General features: G+C 25.5%; 1 protein-coding gene across 1 annotated transcript; it reads left to right on the forward strand.

Annotated features, from left to right (window-relative positions):
* Nucleotides 1-208: 208 nt before the first annotated feature.
* On the forward strand, nucleotides 209-19641 carry LOC114128912 (alpha-tocopherol transfer protein-like). The gene is made up of 7 exons (XM_027993520.2): nucleotides 209-374; nucleotides 1527-1670; nucleotides 5293-5449; nucleotides 11137-11389; nucleotides 13913-14023; nucleotides 15778-15886; nucleotides 19095-19641. The coding sequence occupies exons 1-7, from the start codon at nucleotides 335-337 to the stop codon at nucleotides 19229-19231; spliced, it is 951 nt and encodes a 316-aa protein (XP_027849321.1). The 5' UTR covers nucleotides 209-334; the 3' UTR covers nucleotides 19232-19641.
* Nucleotides 19642-20722: the final 1081 nt, after the last annotated feature.

Genomic DNA, 20722 nt, shown 5'->3' on the forward strand with positions numbered 1-20722 from the left:
TGGGATAGTTACGGTATGGGATTAATAATAATAGGAAAACAAATCGTTTTCTTCTCGTTATTCGCCATAGAAGATGTACACACACGTACGCGAATCATAACATAAAACTGGTACGTTTAAATACTTGACGACCTTGCCACCACTTTTCGCCGTGTTTATTTAAATGTTTATTCGTTCCCCTCTATTAATAAATTATTGCTACGGGAGCAAATGAAGGAAACGTGCATCTCGTATTCGAATAGACATAACGATTTGATCGCCGACGGTCAATGAGTATATACCTATTGTGCTTGAATAGAAAACTAATAGTCTCGTTTTTCGCAAAAATTTAATCATGCCTTTAATAGACGACGAATCTGGGATTGTTCTCAAGGGTAAGTTTATTCGCATCACGTTTTATATAATAAGATAATAAAACAACTTGCAGAATTTTTTGAGTTTCTTCCAAGAACCAGCCCTTCATAAATAATACCTAACCTACCCGGCTTTCTCCCCGGTTACAGAACTACTATACGTACTCTCATAACTTATTTTCAGTTCCTCGGTTAATTACTTTTAAATAATGCTTTCTGAAACTACGTGTCTATCTTTAATTAATGAGATTCTGATCTCTTGTTTCCTTAGTTGGTCGATCACTCTTTTGATTCCACTTGTTTTTAAGCATACATGATAATATCCCTATCTTCTATATTACATACTCGAACTAATCTAAATTTTAAATATTTTATCTCAATTCGCATTTTTTCTCTCCACTGGAAATTATTTCATTTTTCAAGTGATATATATTTCGGTCGTTCCACTATTAAAGTTTAAAGTTTCTTTCAATGTTATAAATTCCAAATCTCCACGGTATCATAATTTTTATTGTAACTCTTTCAAGCCATACATTTCTGACTCTTCCATTATTATTTACTCTTCTAAATTTTGAGTCGCCTAGATTGATTAAGAAAAAATATCATAATAATTACGATTCACATAAATAAATAATTTCAAACTTTGAGTTATTTGAGGATTTGCAAAAATATAAGATAAGAGGATGTGGTCAAACTTACAGATCTGCTGGTTGATGCTAGATATTAATTAATTAATATATTTTTTTATTGGATTAAGGCTTAAAACTCGGTGTTTATTAGTTCATGAATTAAAGTCATTGATTTTGTTAATTTAATTTTATATAGCATATTCAGAACTCATAAAAGATCATTCTGAGTATCCTACAGACGCCGTTAAATGATGTAAAATAATAATAAATTCTGATATCCATCGTGTTCTTAGATTTATTTATTGATTTTATTTAAATACTTTAGAGTATCTTGTGGCTTTTTCTGAAAATATTTAAGTGGTATTAATTGTTTTCAAAAAGCTAATTTCTTTTAATTAAACTTTTTGAATGTTATACATTCAAATTTATTTCTTAAATTATTTTTATTGACTTTTTTTATAATTAATAATTCAATCAATAAAAAATTATCAGTAGAATATTTTTATAATTAAATTAACTCTGGTGGCGTATTTGTATTTTTCAGAGTCCATAAAAATTAAAGAAAAATCAATTGTGCCAATAACAGCAGATGAAGAATATGCAAAAAATCCAGAAATATCCAAAGAAAATATAGACAATTTAAGAAAATGGATAGCAACACAACCACATTTACCACAAAATATTCCAGGTAAGTCATTTTTCAAAACTAAAATACCACCAAAGTTTTAAATATATAGTTTATATAATTTCTGGTTTTAATTTTTTAATATTTGAAAAGACAAGTGTTAATTGGATTATATTATTATAAATATAATATTGTTAATTACATTATTTTTTTAATTTGAATCTTTATTTTAATTATATACTGTATCTATCACGTACAAACAAGTTAATAATTATAATATAATTCGCATTTAAAAGCATGATCACCATGAACTCAACTTTTTAATTCATTTAATATGGGTAGAAAGTTTAATGTTATGATTTTTAAATTGATATTAAATATAATTTAACTTAATATTATATAAATATTTAATTCGAATATCTTTAGTATCTATTTTATCAAGTTAAAGGTCTACGCGTTTAAAAGCACATTAAACTTATGTAAATGTTTTCAAAATTTAACTTGGTTTTATTCATACAATTTTTAAGTAACCTAGATTTTTTTATAAACAATAATTTTAGATAATAATTTTTGTTATAAGTTAATAACTATAGCATATTTTAGAATATGTAGATACATAGGAATATATTATATACTATATAGCCATAGGTATATTATACACTTATGTAAGTTTATATTTTAATAATATTTTATTAAATTAGTAGTGTTTTTTATAATCTTTTTCGAATTTAATATATGTAGTTTTATTTTCAAGAAAGTATTTTCTAGTAGATAAAACTTCTATTGGCTTGTGTATAATTAATATTTGCTTTTTCTTCAGATTATTTTAAAAGAACAAAATATTGTTAAACAATGAAATAATGATAATATAGTCTTTGTTAACTTTTTACGATATTATAATTATGTTTAATGTATTTAAATGCCATTATAACAGAATTCTTCCACAGACTATTACTTATTAGAATACAAGTTACTTATGGACTATTATAATTATTAATTATGTATGAACATTCATTATGAATTATGATAATACATTTCGAATTTTATTTACTGAATACCTAGGTGGCTAGGTATCTAATATTGTCAACAAGCAATAAAATTAATTATAATAACATAAAATACAATTTTAATTCAATAATATTTATTTTTATTGAATACATTTTTAAACATAAACACAATAACGTTGTATTGATTTATTGGTCAACATTCAAAAGTTAATATTTATAATATTCATGAATTACTCGTTATAACTAAATTTTATTAGTTCTTTGTTATTAAATGCTGATTGTTTTAACTAGATTACTTGTTTATAGGTATTTAAAATGTGTGTTATTTATATAAAATATAATAATAAATTGTTTTTAATTTACCTATTCATAATTATTAATTAAGTTGTTTAATATTTCATAATTTATACAATAGTTAGAATTTGATTAACACTTCAATCGATATTATAAAGAAAACAATATAATACTAATTACACAATACAGTTGATTATATATCTTTCAAGACAAGGTACTTACACCCTCCCGCCTCCGGGAAAAAATAATTTTATGAACTTATAATTCAATAAATATTACCATGATATTATCTAATTACGAATTTTTATTTTGGCCCTCCCTAAAAATGTATCTATGGTGCCCATGTCTGTAAACAGTTTTGAATTTTTGCGTTTAACGAGTTAATAATACTTTCAATTTTTTTAATTCTTATCATATCGGTAATATTTATACCTATTTAATTGAATTAATGTTCATGTATAGTAAAATAAATATTACATTTAGCATATTTAAATTAACATAGTATATATAACGTCGTTTACCTTCAGGTTTTCTTTAAAACAAATACATATTTATAGATCCTTATATCACTATCAAGGTTATTTTTTAAATTTTGCTGAATTTATGATCTTATATCATAGTATTACAATTTTCAGAATTTTTTTTTGTATATATATAAATAAAAGAGTAGGTTATATAGACATATTTTTAATTAGTAAGCATTTTTATATTTATAGTATGATGCCTTGCACATTTTATCTATAAGTATAAAATTGCTTATGTACCATCTAATTTACGTTGGAATGACATTGTTACGAGTAGTCTTTTAAAACAAATTTTCAATTAGTAATATGATATAATAAATTAGATATTATTGGATGATTTATCAATTAAAGTAAATTTTTAATCATTTTTAATTAGACAAATAGGTAATATAATATAGACAGTATAGTAATGCCTCAACACCTCCAATCCAATGAAAATAGATCTATATGGCTATATGTATTCCGAACAAGATATACAAGTAGTATCAAAAGTATAAAAATATTTTTTAATAATGATAATTAATATTGTGATTTGGAGCAGCTAAAACTGACATTTTGGATACCTATTTGGTATTATTTTGTAGATTAAATTAATTTATAACAACCTTTTTTTTATTCTGTTTGAATCATGGCCAGGGAGGGAAATATGGATTCCTATTTCTGTCTATTACAACCAAGGTATATCTCTATATCTTATGTATAAGTAATTAAAATCCTAAACTAAATATACTGTGAAGTTGAATAATTATTATTATTATACAAGCTTGTATAATGTATATTGATATTATAAATAAATAAATATATTTAAATATTTGTTACTCAAAAGCATAAATAAATAAAATGAGAGTCAATTTAATTACGATGTGAGTACAAAGATGGAATACTTAGATAATGATTAATGTTAGAGTAGTTGTGCGGAGGCGATGATTATTATTTAAGTCTAAAAGCAGCGTATAATGTAAAAATATACATGGAGGTGAACATCTTGTGCTAAAGAGGTAATTGATCTTTTGGAAAGGTGTCAAAGACAACTTTGTATTCAATAATGGATCGAACAAAAGCAAAGTAAATAGATCATAAGCAGCAATATACTAATATGAAGTGAAGAGTTTGGTATTCTATTTTATAAAATCTAAAAGAGCTCTAAGTTCTAACAGTTAATTTCCAAATACATTTTTATTAGAGATAATATTGCTGGTACCAACATCTGTTTTGAAATTTTGAACACTTAATAATTCAATTATCTTATTCACTAGTATAATATTATAAGATAACTTATTTTATACAGTCATAATAATTGATCATGAAAGTGATAAATTCATGTTCTTATGTAGCTATGTATATAAATTATTATAAATTAGGTTTATTAACCTTTTAAGTTTTAACAGTTATCAACAAGGTAAAACAAAAATGTTTCAAAATATAAATACATTGTGACATTGTTATTGTGTATAACAGCAAACATATTCCGATGTACGTAATACGGAAATATGCAATTATTTTGTTATTATTATTTTGTATTTTTTACTTCTGCAATTCATAAACAGAATTATTGAAGTATTAATTACCTACATTTATAGTTTTTACTTTTTTAGAAAACTGAATACTTTTAAATTTTAATTGTACAGACAAAGAAAATGATTAAGGGTTATAGCCGTATAGGAAAAAATACCTGTATGTACACACTTTACTTTAAAAACATTTTTCTTTGTGAACTATTAAATTAAGAATTTAAATAATATATTAGTTTAAATTTAAGCAGTGATCAGTGATTATATACGTCTTATTGAATATAAGTTGAATATACATATTATAAATGGTATTATAAACACTGGAATTGATCATAGTTGTTTTTTTCAGAGGAAATGCTAATACTTTTTTACCACAGTTGCTATTTAAATATGGAAGAAACAAAAACTTGCATAGAAATTTACTATACACTTAAAACAGAAACTCCAGAGTTTTTTGCAAATCGTGACGTTACCAGGCCAGAACTCATCAATGCCTTGAATATTTTGTAAGTAAACTTATTTAATTTTCTGTTTTCGTGATATTATTAATACGATTAACGATCTCGATACTTCTGAAGGCTATTTAATGCTGGATTTAGTAAGTTGATCCTTGCTAAACTTGTTGTAAGAACTTGTGTAATAAAGAATTGCATTAAAGTTAGTACCTATGTAATAAGTTTTAAAACTAGGTGTCTGCAAAGGTATATATAGTTTTATTTTGTGTACTGAAAACCGGTTTATTCGAATTTATCATACATAAACCGTGAATCGTGACTTATTGATATATAATTTTTAAATACTATGTAGGTATGTTCTAATTTTTGTTTTTTAATTTTAGGTTTCGTGTACAATGTACATTGCGTGTAATAAATAATTTAACATTTAAAAACCAAAATACAAAATATTATAAAAATATGGACTATTTAGTATTTCGTATTCACTATGCTTATAGCTGAATAATAGCTTTTAACTTCCAACATTATACTTATAAGTAACTTAAGTCTACATGTTAAGAATGGTAGGCGTTTTTTGGAGTTGTTAGAAATGTAAATATGTTTTCGTTGTAATATATAGTATAATACACCTGTAGTATGTTATGCATAATAACTGATAATTAAGTGGTCCAAGTTGAACATTTTGAATATTTACAAGACATGTTAATAAATACTAATAAATAAGAAATGTTTGGACTAACGTTTGCATACACAGTTTACACGTCATACGTACCTATATAATATTTCAACTTAAATCTTCTAAAAAAGAATAATAAAATACTTACATGCAATTTAAGTATAATATGTTAAGTAAAACTATTCATTAGAAAAATATTTAACTTTTGTTTGTTATTCATTTTTGATCCTAATCTAAGTTTTAAATTTAATTTTATATATACTTAGGTAAAATATATTAAAGTGTATTATAGGCATGCATATTATAAATACAACATATTCTAATAAAAATAAAAATATATACCATGTAAACACAATATATAATATAGGATTTATACATTTTAATTTTGTTAATAAACAATATTTGTTCTATCTAGATCGTTCACAGTTCCATTTCATCTTATTAATATATGTAGAATGTATAAAATCTGTTATAAAGATAACATATCTATAAAAATAATTATTAAGTTGTATCCATATTTTTTCATAAAAATTATAATTCATAAATCATAACACATAAAATAAAAAATGACCTTTATAACTTATAATATATAAGACATTAAATAATTAAATATTTGAATTAAGTTTGTAGTATTAAATGGATAAAATATTTCTTAATACATTTTATTAAACGTTAGGATTAATTCATTTTAATAGTTTCACCACAGAGAGAGATTTTTACTTAATGCCGCGGGGGTATAAGACCAGCAACAGGGGAGGGCCTATTGACTTTATGCAATATTTTGAATTTAAGGTATCTCTTAAAGTACTAAAAATTGTTTATATTATAAATAATAATTTTTGATTAAATTGTATACTGATTACTAGATGGTTATTTTAACAGAAGTCAGTAAAATAAATAAATAAATAAATCTTTATATCAAAAATTATTAACATTTTTGTAAATATTTTTTTTTTTTACATAATCTTAGTTATTTAAATTCAATCAAATTAGTATTTAATTAATAAATCATTTAATATTTTGATGAGGAGTAGAGTGAAGAGTGACAAAAAAAAATTTATAGCAGAATAGAAAGTTAAAAATACACAATGTCTTTTAAAAAATTAAAAACTTAAGAAATACAAGTAATAACGATAAGTACCTAAATAGTACTTTAATAATTTTATATAATTTAAAACAAATATTTGCAAAGACGTTAATAGTTTATGAAGTAATCACCCTGTATAGGTATATGATATAGTTTTCGACAGGAAACCATTGATTGAACTGTAGGTTATTTTTTCTCGTCATACAAATGTAAATTACAGGTCTAATTTCACAAGAGGTCGAAATCCATCATATATTTTTATTGTCTACTGTTCTACTGTAAAAACAAATGTATTGTAACAACAGCAGAGTCACAAATGACATTAAAAACTATAATAGTTCAACCTTCAAACATTTCGATATAGTTTTTTTTTTTTTAAAAAAATGATTAGATGTTAGACGATTATGGCTAAGGTTAATCTAATCATTAATTATTTTATTTATGGAACAAAATATGTTTTGATTATTATTAATTTAAAATTTTAACCTGATATGTGTAAATAATTTTGATATGATTTTCAAATAATGAAAAAATTAATAAAACCCTTGGAAATGGATGAGTAATAAATAATAAGTTTAAAAAAATGGTAATTGTAGAAAATATGTATTTGAAAACAAATGTTATATGAATTATTTTTATTTTTAATTTTCCAAGGTATTGTAACAGTTAGTTACATTGCGGATTGGAATACTGATACTGTATGATAAATATAATAATCGTGTGATTATATAATATTTTATACCCTGTATCTACATAATTATTATATTCGTAAATTGATATCGTACTAACATAATCGACAATTAATCGTTAACATCACTATTAATAATTAATATATTTTTTTTTGTCATTCATAAATTATTTCCTATCATAATATTATGATATCGACGCATTTACAGTCTACATATCCTTTCACCAAAATATTACCTCTTCAATTTTTTTTATTGTTAATGCAATATTTTTATCATAATAATTAATCAATACATACATTCATAAAATATTTAATTAAGTATTAGTTAAATAACCCAGTACATTTGCATAGTTGTTTTAAAAAGTTGATTCACTAATCATACTAATATATTAAAGCTTTAATATTAGATCTAAATTTAGGTTAGGTTTTTAAGCAAATTATAAGTAGGTATGCAAATATTGCTATTTAAAAATTCATAATTCTCAAAACACACTTAAAAACTAAAACATCATATAAAATCAATGTGAGAACTCAGTAAATCTTTTATCTTTAAATTTGATAATATATAAATTCATTCTACTATTAAAATTAACCACCACAAAATTGAAATTGCTGAACATAAATTTTCCCTTTTAGGTGCCGTAGATAAAAACAAATTTAAAAATTGTTCAAAAGTATAAGTAACCTGGAAATAATTGTATTCTGTTCAAACTAAAAGGATGGACATTTTTTTATAATTAGCAAAGCTTAAAAATCGAAATATAAATTGTAATACATTTTTAATCAAAAATCAATAAACGAATTTAAATTGTTTTATATACTTTAAAACAAAATTATAATTAGGTATTTATTAGGTAGTCACACATTTAAAATTCACAAAATAAACACTTACATGCCCTTTTTTATATTGCCCGTATATATTTCCATTTTTCTGTAAAATTCCTTTTTTGTGTGTTTGAACTGATGATATTAGGTATATATCTAACTATATCATAAAATACTAATTTATATTAGACCGGTATTTAAAGATTAACGGATTTCTTTGCCGATAACAATATTGAATTTATTATTGTGAAATAAGAACACACAATACTTTCAAATACATGAAATGAAAATATAAAGTGATAATATCATTTTGACATGTCATAAAATGTTGAATATACTTAACCTACACCATTAAATGTTTTAGAAAATCAGTATTTCATAGTACTTAGTAAATAATTGATTTAATATTACTTTTATATTAAAATAATGTAATTAATATTAAGTGCACTATGTAATTGTATAATATAGGTGCATCACGCAATATTTATATTATGTACCTGTTCATTGAAGGTCGTTTTAATTTTTGTTATTGGTAACAAGTATTAACATTTTTATACGTGTAAAATTGAAAATAAGATTTAAATTACTATTTAATCAGGTCTAGCTAGGATATATATGTTTGCACATTATGTTTTAAATTTTGACACACACACACACACACACACACACACCAGTACACCACGCCGTGTTTAGTTTTAAACTTGAATAATGTTTAAAATGTTTGAATCTTAAATACACCGGTATGCCCAAATGTTTAATTGTATTTAAATATGATTTAACTAAGTAGGTATCATATTTTTTGTCAACAAATTAAGAAAAATGTTTAAAATAATTAATGTTTTGAAATTTTACTGTATTACATTTAATACTACCTAACTTATGTGTAGGTTTGGAGTTTTGGACTATGCAGACTTTTTTTGTTTAATATTTAATAGTAAGGAAATGGAATTAATATCGAGTTTAATTGATGTTATTTGTATCAATGTATACAATAATATACCTATCCTAAAATTGACTAGATATCTAAATTTTTTTGGTTTCATTTAATCTTTCACATTGTTAATAATAATATGGATAATTTCAATTTAAAATATTTTGAAAAACAATTACCATATACGTATCATAAGAATTAGGATTTAGGATGGATAAAGTTAAATACTATAGATTAAATATAGATTTGTTTAATTTGTTTAGTATACTATAATATATAATTCTTATTTACAAACTTTTAAAGCTGATTTCGTTTATTTTAAATTTTCGTTGATCTAGATGGGTCCTATAAAGTATTAATCAATAAGAATCTATACTGTATTTTAATTAATATGTATTTTAATATTATAGTCATAAGTATAAATGGATAAGTAGAATGTATAGGTACTTACTAGCATACTCTGCACAATCATCAAACTAAACAAATTTGTTAACAATTATATTTTATTTTTATTTTTTTATAACTTAATGATAAATTTCCAAATTACAACACTCATATGCTGTTATATTCATATGATAGTCATTAATCATGATCATATAATTTAGTATACAAAAAATATTTTAAGTGAAAAGTTGTCATCCTTCGTACACTCATCCTTGAGTAGATTAGCTCTTGTGATATTTAAGTACTAAATTGAAAAGCGTTCGTTAATTTAGAGTGGGACTTTATTTACTATAAGTATTATTACTATTATTATTATGTATACTTTTGATTTAAGCTTATACAAAAAATGCTTGTCATACAATCGCAGTTCTATATTTCCGAAGTAGGTATAGGTATGCCTACTTTGAATGAATAATAATAAATTATAATTGCAAGTTAGTTTACATTTTTTATAAATGTAAAATTACAATTTTTATCAAATTAAATATATTGAAAACTAAAAAAAAAAAATATTGTATGCAATTTTGGTGCTTATTAGTAGGCACTAAAATTTTTCTTGGATAGTTATCTACATAATTTTACCACCCACAAAAATTGAATTATTGTAAGACTATTAAGCATTAACTTTTCAGTTTTACTAAGAATCCAAACTATTGTAAGATATTCGTATAGTTATCTATGATATATAGCGGGAGTGGCCAATTTGTGGCTCGCGAGCCGCATGCAACTCTTGTCATTGCTACGTGATTACTGTTGCTCATACGTGGGCTGCTACATCATTGTATAATATCATTGTTGTCATCATGGTCTGCTTATATTTATAAAACCAAAATTTGTATTACTGTTATAAATTTAATTTTTTTTGGTAAATATTTATAAAAATGTATCAAATTATAAAAATGTATTTATTAGCATTTTGGTTCTTGACATGATTATATATTTTATTCATGTGGCTCGTGAACACATGCATGATGGACACCCCTGGTCTATAGGGTTACAAAAACATTTCAATTTTTTTATTTTAAATATAATGATTTAATTATACATTGCCTTAATCTCATAAATTGATAAAAATGTGTACTTGCAGAGATTATGGTTGTTTGCCGATTCGCAGCCCAAATGACTACCAAATCATCTACCACAAATTACGAATTTTCGAGGCCAATAAATATGTGTTTAATGATGGTGTAAAGTTGCTGATTATGGCAATGGATGCATGTTTCAAGGTGGACGGTACTTGTCCTGGGTATATATTCTTATTTGACATGCGCGGTGTCCGATTGGGTCATCTCACCAAACTGAGCATATCTTCACTCAGAAAATTCTTCACTTTTATACAAGTATTTACACAATAAAGTATATTACTATTGAAATTATATAATTATACATAAAGGGAATTTTTCCACTATATAGAGCAAGCCTTGAAAATAATAAATGTTTTTCATATTAAATAGGTACCGAATTTGTGTTACTACGTCGTTACTTTACTACCAAGATTAGGCCTGTAGGCTGCACCAGAAGTTTGTAGTATTATCAGAAACTCATCCTGTTCGGGAAAAATATAATCGTTAGGGCAAAAATTTGCTTCACCTATACATTTTTATTAAGTTTTTCACATAATATAATGTATAAGTACATACTTTTGTACAATTATTTCGATACAAAAACAGAGTTAAAAAGTAAAATTACGCAGGCGTTTGACCAATTACTAGTATATCTACCTAAGTATTTTAATAATATATTTTCAATGTACTTCTAACTACTGTTGTCATATTTTAGTTGTTTACTTTTTTTCTGGTTCTGCGAATGGGTCAAATAATTAGATCAAGGTTGACAAGAATATATAAATATATAAACGTATACACGTACCTATATCCACCTAGTATTGGATATATTATAAACATAACTCTTTTATTTTAATCAAGTAATGTTATATCCTAATATTTAAAAGTTTGGAATGCATACGTAATTGATTGCGGTAACTTTAAAATTAAATAAGCTAATATTAATATTGAACCGTAGTATAAGATTATGTCGTCGATCTATATTTGTTTTTCTGATCAAGGCACAACAGTAAACTCGGTTTCAACAGAATCAATTTTATATTATTATAGCTTTGATATTAGAGTATAATTTAGAGTTAATTGGCCTTTTCCCTAACTTAAATTTAAGATAATAATAATATTATCTAAGGGACCTTGAAAGTTTTTTTTATTAGAATTTTAATTTGAAATTAATTTATGAAAACTTTTATGTGTAATCTTAACTTGATTCAATATTAAAATATTAATAAAGACAATGAAATAAATAATAAGGTACAATAGACAATCTAATTTTTAAGTCAATTCGCTCAAATATTAAAGCTAACAACACACAATTGGTTCTTCTATAAATGCAAATTTACTAAGTAATGCGTGGGCCAGAGATAGAAAACAAAATAAAGTACCATGAAATACAACCGGCTTTTGAGAAAATTTCGATATTAAAATTAAGACTGTCTACCGTTATAATTAATAGGTCATTAGTAATGTTATTGATTTTATAAAAATACCAATTTATGATATTTTTTTATTACGGTGTAGAAGTTACTCGCCATTGTTGACATTAACATAAATAATCAACTAAATCTTCTATTATTATACAATATACGTATTGTGATATTTTTTTGTTTTTATTCAATCTCAAATTGAAGCTAATAACAATAATGTGTTTAAGTACACATTTACTTGCTGTCATAGAAATATCAATTTCTATATAATATCATGTATATTTACTTTAATTAAAAATTGATTAGGTATTGATTATATATTTATCAAATAGGGAGTTAAGTAACATGCTCGTAAAAATGATTTTCTTTACTTGAATGGCCGATGTGTAAAGCTTATATAGTTATAACTACTTAAACTAAAATAATCGCAATAAAATACAATGGTAAAAAAAATTTAAAAATTACTCCTGTGAAGTAAAATATTTTACTAATATCTAGCCAGTAGATTTATCTTTTATGTATTTTATTTTTTATTTTAATACCTACAGATTTACATTTTTTTTTTAGATAATATATTATTCAATAATAATACTTCTCGTTTCATTTAATCTACAATAGCCAATGACCAATGTAGTATGAAAATAAACTTACTAATTAATAATTAGTATCAAAGATGACTGTAGAATTTGGTACTTACTACTTACATTAGAAAAAGGGAAACAGAATACAGATTATACTTTTTATGCAATGTATAAAATACATTTCAGATTAAAAACCATTTAATTTATTGTTTTGCTGGTTTGTGTAACTATAAAGTGTAAGAATGGTATTTCACATATTTAGAAAATACTCTCATATATTCAACTAATATTATGAGAAAAATGTAACTTTTACTATTGATTTTATAATATACTAATATTTCTATTGCTATAATACGTAAAGGTTTGTTGCGTGGCCTTGGCCTATAGGCCATAGTCGTTTTGTAAAATATCGTAGTGTAATGAACTATGTAATATATTAAATGTTAACTAAGTAAGATACCTATTATTATATAACGATTGTGCTTAGTCTAATAAATTAATAAAAATATTTGGCAATAAGCAGTAACTTGTTTTTACGATGATCACTTGATTATACTTGTTTTTATAAAATACCTACACATTATTTATTATTATACTCTTTGTTACAATACACATAAATACTTGAATCTTTTTAGAATATTAATAATAAAATAAAATCTAGATGTAGGTTAGATTAGGTACTGATTTAGGTACTTATTGTTTAGTTGTTCAAGTATCATATCCATTTACGTATTTTCATTATGGTTTTTGAAATACTATTAATTTTGATTGTTACTATATTATTATGATTCTAGGAAGGATTACCTGTTCGTCTACAGGGTATACATGTCCTGAATACGCAGTCAATTGTTGACAAAATTATGATGCTGTTAAAACCTTTCATGAAAAAGGAGCTGCTGAGTATGGTAAATATGAATTATTTATCGTCCTTTTAGTATCTGTTCAAACTATACTAAAATATATTAATTGCATTTTTCGGGCTTTTTGTCAGTATAAAACACAAAAATGCTCTCGCATTACATGTATATTATGATGTATGGGGGTACACGAATGCATCGAAATGTATTTTGGTGTATTTCTGAACATATGCTGCTATGAATTTAAATATGTATACACATATTATATCTATATTTTATGTTAAATCATATTTTTTATTAGATTTTTTTGCCTGAAATTAGTCAATTCTTGGTTTAGAATATTTATTTAGGCACTTCATTAAATTTTTAAGCTGCATAGTTTTAAATAGTTTATGGTTCTTGTGAAGTCATAGTGTCTACTAGAACTATAAAATTTATGTAGATTATAATATAGTCAGAATGACTACTTACTTTTTTTTTTTACACAGTCTTACTTGTTTAATCTGTTATGGGCTTTATAATTAATTTGATTGTTTTATGTACTATTTGTTTAAAATTGTTAATTAACCACTTTTAACAGTTATTGTTCGTATACCTATAATTACTTATACTGAATACTCTTCTTGAAAATTTCACTTAACGCATAACGTAACTTTGAGCTAAACACTCCAATATTAAATAACTCTAGTGAACATTGTGTCATTAACATATACTATTAGAATTGAATGTGCCTATGCCGAATACAACCATTTAATATCTATAATACTATTGGAAAAAATACATCGTAGTATTAGTTGTTTTTTATTAAATTTCAAGTCTCGACCATGTGTTTATTAATAAATTTATACTTGCGGTAAATTATATAAACGTCTCGGAGTATTATTTAATACTATCCTGCAGTGTAGCGATCACTGCAGATTAGCTTTAGTTACTAAATTTTTCATATTTGTTAGGTACCGAAGTTACCAGTTTAATAGATTAATAGAATAAAATTACTCGTCTTCATTGCAGCCACGTCTGAGTTACGCATGACGCAGGTCATATCTCGTTCGTAGATATTATGTAGTCCACATGCGGTAATAGGATAATATATACCTACCCAAACTAATATGTTATTTATTAGACAATTGAAGTTTTTTTATAAAATGGCAAAAATTATTTCTAATGATATATTATTACAATATTCTATACAACGCAATAACTAAACTGAGCAATTAATGAGCTGAACCGGTCGAACTTTATATCGTATGCGTAAGTGAAATACCTATGACGGTCGACGACACTCCTCACTGATTGATAGGCGTACGCGGCCGCTTCAGGCAAAATTACTGAAATCCTAATATCCAAACGATTTAACATTATTATTACGTAGGTAATAATATGGATTTTACAATAAGCTTGTGTACGTATGTACTTAAGTGAACACGGTGTTTCTTTAAAAAGTAGCTGTTATAAGTATATTATGATTTATGTTACTCTATTAAATTAAAAAACCAAAACAATTAATTCGTTTGTAAATAACATTATATAGGAGCTATATAGTTTGAAATTTAATTTTTATAAAATATACGTCATTATGTTATTATGTATTATTATAATATGGTGTGTGGCGATGATTTATGGATGTAAGTGACTAAGTACTAAGTATACTATGAAGATATTATAGAGCTACCTGTATAACAGTACGAAAAACGAAATCGTTATGTTATGCGAATCGCAATAGATCTATCATTTGCATGTATATATATCTAGTATTTTTTTTAACTGCAAAATTCAATTTAATCGTTGTCGCTTTGTTTCAGGTGCACTTCTACACGGAAAGAGATGTGGAGAAAATTTACGGAGCGGTGCCGAAACGGTGTTTGCCCGAAGACTACGGCGGCCTGGCGCAATCCAGCGAAAAAACGCACGGTACGCATAATAATATACAACGTTATTTATACCTATATAATATAACATAAATATGTAAGTCCCGTATACATATTAAAAGTCACAACATTATAATATTATGCAGCCGCGCGTATCCATCACACACGCATATGTGTGCAAACAATATGTAAGTTCTTATCCAAAGTATATAGGTATATAGCCATATAGGTAACGATATAATGGGAATACAAGAATGTGTGTCGTGCACGACCTAGTGTACTGTTGCACATACTATTATACAGAGCGATTTCAATTTTCTTTTTCCTTCGTTGCGACCCGTGCGAAAGCCTTTATGGTGTAATAATAATATCATCCACATATACGGTTTTATTATCTATTTCCAAAAAATTTGAACGGAAAAAAAAATGAGTAAATAACACGCACAATATGTGCTGTATAATAATATAAAAAGAAAACATATATTTATATGTTTATAATATTTGTCTATAGGTATATTATGTGTCTTATATCCATCGATACAGTTAGGTCGTTATATTTATATAGGTAATAAATAGGTATAGACTTCTTAAACCGACTGTGTATACGATGTATTTAGGTGATATGCAGGTACCTATTATATTGCGATAATATTATGTAGGTATAGGGTTAGCTGGTTACGTGCGCGACACACACGACAAGAAACTCACGCACACAAATGTGTAGCAGGCGTATTATAGTAATATTGTTTATGCAAAAATATTTATATTATTATATTTTTTGCAGTCGTCCGGACGCACTATATCCTAATTATTATGATTACTACTACTAACGCAACATACATACGTATATGCAGGTTGGGTTACACATGTATTACACTTATATAGGTACAGTCTGTTCTCAAGGCCCACCACGGTTGCATAATATTGGTGTACGGGAATTTTTTGGTGGGGTCGATGGGAGAGTATTGTGTCTCTGTAGATATATGTATATTGAAAACATAATGGCATATTAACAAATATTCATACGCGTGCATAATATTATTATCATATATATATATATATGGTAGGTAGGTCGGTATTATCACGATTGTAATATATTATTATCATCATTTACAGGGGTTAAATCACGCGTTTTGACCCGACCGTCGTACGCGTGCGTTTTTAATTTAAGCCCCTCTTTGATCCTTTTCATTACCGTTTCCAATTTTCGATCATGTGATATTATTTTTATTTTTACATATTAAATTGTCTGTTGCCATATAATATTATAATATGATGCGATTAATGTACTATAATGTACACACATCGATAATTAGGTCGTCGTCTCGTGGATGACAGCAACACGTAAACAAGTTTTTTTATTTACTCACATACTATGAGTCATAATAATTTATGAACGGAAGACACTCGAGACTTTAGACGATTTTTTTCTGAGTGTAGTCATACCGTGTCTATCCTTCTTCGTTATGCACATTCCAGTAACTGTTAATCCACGAATACTCTGTCCAATGAGAGGACATTCTGCACGTCTTTACGCAACACCATCTTACCGAGACTGGAAATATTTCTTTTATTTAAAATGTGAAAAATTAGGATCTGTACAAAGAACACAATGCTTGTAATAAGTAAATTCGATAAGGGAAAGTATCAGGAGACGTGAATGAGAAAGTAACTCAGTGGCGTCATTCTATAGATGAGATTTTTAAGGGTAAGTTTCTATCTATAGGTTCTTCCACCAGTTCCTTTTCAGGCGCCTGGTGTAGGTTTATCTGAAATTTACAAAAATAAAAGTAAAATTTGTTACTAAAACATAAAATTTGTTATGTAAAAAACCTTGGGTGGATTACCGGGTAAAATCAATATTTTTATTAGATTCCAGGGATAGGGGAAAATGTTACTTTGTCTGATTGATTAAATCGAAAACTTCTTTTAATTTTAATTTTTCTACGATTTATAATAGATAACCTGCATAACTCAGTATAATATAAGCTATCGGAAGTTGGAGATAAACAATACGTTGTAATTGGGTCATGAGATAATCAACCGTAAAATTATACTATTGTACCAATTTTAAAAATCAAATATAACTAGCTATTTGAATAGTCTGCATTAGAAATTATAATAATTCAATTATTAGTATATATTTACACACACATGGGATATTAGGTACTTGACCTCTATGAATTGGATACCTCAGAAGAGCGCTCTATATTATTCATATGTATTTTTACTTGATGTTTGTGTATGAACTCTAAAGTAATTTACCAAAATCGTGTTTAAAAATTATTGATTAGAAACTGCACAAGGCAGTCAATAGACCCTTGATCATGGTGTATATGACATTAGTGATATTATATATACATCAAATATGTATCAATTATTATTTATTATAAACCTGCTATTATAATTATGTCTTTAGACTTTAATAATAATATATTTCGTCCTCTTCGACCGTGGTTTGTATTTAATACGGTACCATAATTATTGTGATATCGAGATATATACCGCTATTATTGACTTCCTGTTCAAACAGTTACCAACAACACTCGGGAAATTTATAAACATGTTAATATGATATCGATATGCGTTAAACGGTTAAAGGTACTTATGGGCTATGACTGCATAATTGTTTACTAAAAGTTTATTAATTTTAAATTTGATTTAAGTTTAGACTGCAGGAAAAATAGAGAAGCATATGAAAATCGATTTTATGTGTTAAAAGTATTTTGTTATTTTTGTTATCTCATTACTTAATATTAATCAACCACTATTTATTTCTAAAACATTTTAGCTCATTATATACCTATTTGAATTTCTATAACTTCTTACATTGCAATTTTTTTTTTTAGAAAATTTAAAAATAATTAATAGGCTTCTGCATTTTTTAATCGAAAGTTGATACCTATATTTCTTTTGTTTTTACAAAACTAGGGAGGAAAAATCATTGAATATAATTTGTAATTAAAATGTATTTAAAAGTTATAAAAAAAACTGGGTTGGTAATGTTGGTATCAATTATGAATGTTTACTAAAATAGGTAAGATTAAAAAGCATAGTTACTATTATAAAAAAAAAATACACAATGATCACACTCCGTAGTAGGTACCTACCTGTGTTATAATTGTACTTAAGACCTAACCAATGATTATATGTATACGATTAATTAGGATTGTTTTTCTTTTTGATTTATTTAATAATAGAAAATTGAATAATAAAAAACACCAATTGGTAATTACATTTTGATTTTACAGCTCAATTTGTCGAATGGATGAAACTAATGAAGCCTTTGTTCGAAAACGACTATCAGTACAAAGTCGACGAATCAAAGAGGCCAAAAAAGAGTAAGAAGTCCTTATCAACTTCATTCAAATCGTTGGAAATCGACTGATTTTATAAATCACTATTAAAAATTACAATTTTTTAATGTTGCTCATATATATTATATGTATACATCGATAATAATCGAAAGACGAAAAAAACCACAATTTATTACGACATATTCACATACGGATCGGGTAAAAATAAGGTTATTTATAAATATTTATTTAACTTATTTTGTTAAAAAATACTTAACTATGATATTGTGGTAAAATGTAATATTTTTTTTTTTTTTTATCATTATAAACATAAATTTGACGTAAAACTATATTATGTTCACTGTGCACTGTACACAAACTGCACAAGTATATAGATATAAATGTTTAGGTAATACGCTATAATATTAAATTATGGCAATATGTGTATATAATATATTATATAATATATAAAAATAAATACGTTTGTTATAAAACAATATAATGTTGATAATTACTCGAAAATGTTCGTTGTTCGCACCAATTCGATCACCACAATATCCATTATCCGTCGGTTAATCAAGTTATTGACTTGTCGTACATACTATACATAAATGTACGTCCACCTTCGTGCAGGTTAGTATTATAGTCTATGATATTATAGATATAATTATATACTTCATCCGTTACAACTCTACATGCAATGTCATTATAATGTATAACATTTATATACCCGAATATTAGAATATACCGAATTGTTATTGTAATACTTAAATCTTAAGAATACGACCTGCGTAAATACTATATATACGTACTACATGCGGTAAATAGTAGGCAACTGTTAAGTCTTTAAAACGTTCAGTTCACAAACATAATGTTATAAAAATATAAAAGTATTCATACATTGTCCGTACAACTAGATATAAAGTGTACAGAACGTGTCAGAGTCGTTTAACTATTAGTTGTTTTTTTTTGTTTAGTTTTTTTAGCAGTGTATACTGGAGCAGTTTTTTTTTAATTTTATTAAGCCCTATTTAAGACATAATATAGCAAGGGAACCTACATTATATGTGATTGGTCCCTCATTGTTTTTATTTTCAAGAACAGTTTAATACATACAGGGAACAACACGGTAAGAGGGATGATGACCTCGATTACCCATAAAAAATGTTTTTATAATTTCATTCATTAATTTATGAAAATTTAGCCAGTAATGACGTGACTAGTATGATTGTATAAATCTGTAATTTGTTTTTAAATAGCGATGTATGTTCTACAAAGGGACTCATTGGTGCCAGATTAGTTTTTAACATTTTTAAATTATCAACTTGTGAGAAAGGGGCCACAATTAAACTGGGTAGTGTTTAGCAACCCCAGACTTCATGCACCTCCCGAGTTACATCAATGGTATAACACCAATAGACGTTGGATTTATTTTTATCAAGAAAAAAATGAATGTTTGTGAATGTTTTACAGTTTAAAGTTAAATAATTTCATATAACAATATTTTTGATTTCATATTTTTCTTTGAACAATTAAATAAAAAAACATCAAGGCTGACAACAAATAATAAAATATTTGGAAAT

The sequence above is a fragment of the Aphis gossypii genome, chromosome 1 (genome assembly GCF_020184175.1).
Source record: "Aphis gossypii isolate Hap1 chromosome 1, ASM2018417v2, whole genome shotgun sequence".
NCBI classification, from domain to species: domain Eukaryota; kingdom Metazoa; phylum Arthropoda; class Insecta; order Hemiptera; family Aphididae; genus Aphis; species Aphis gossypii.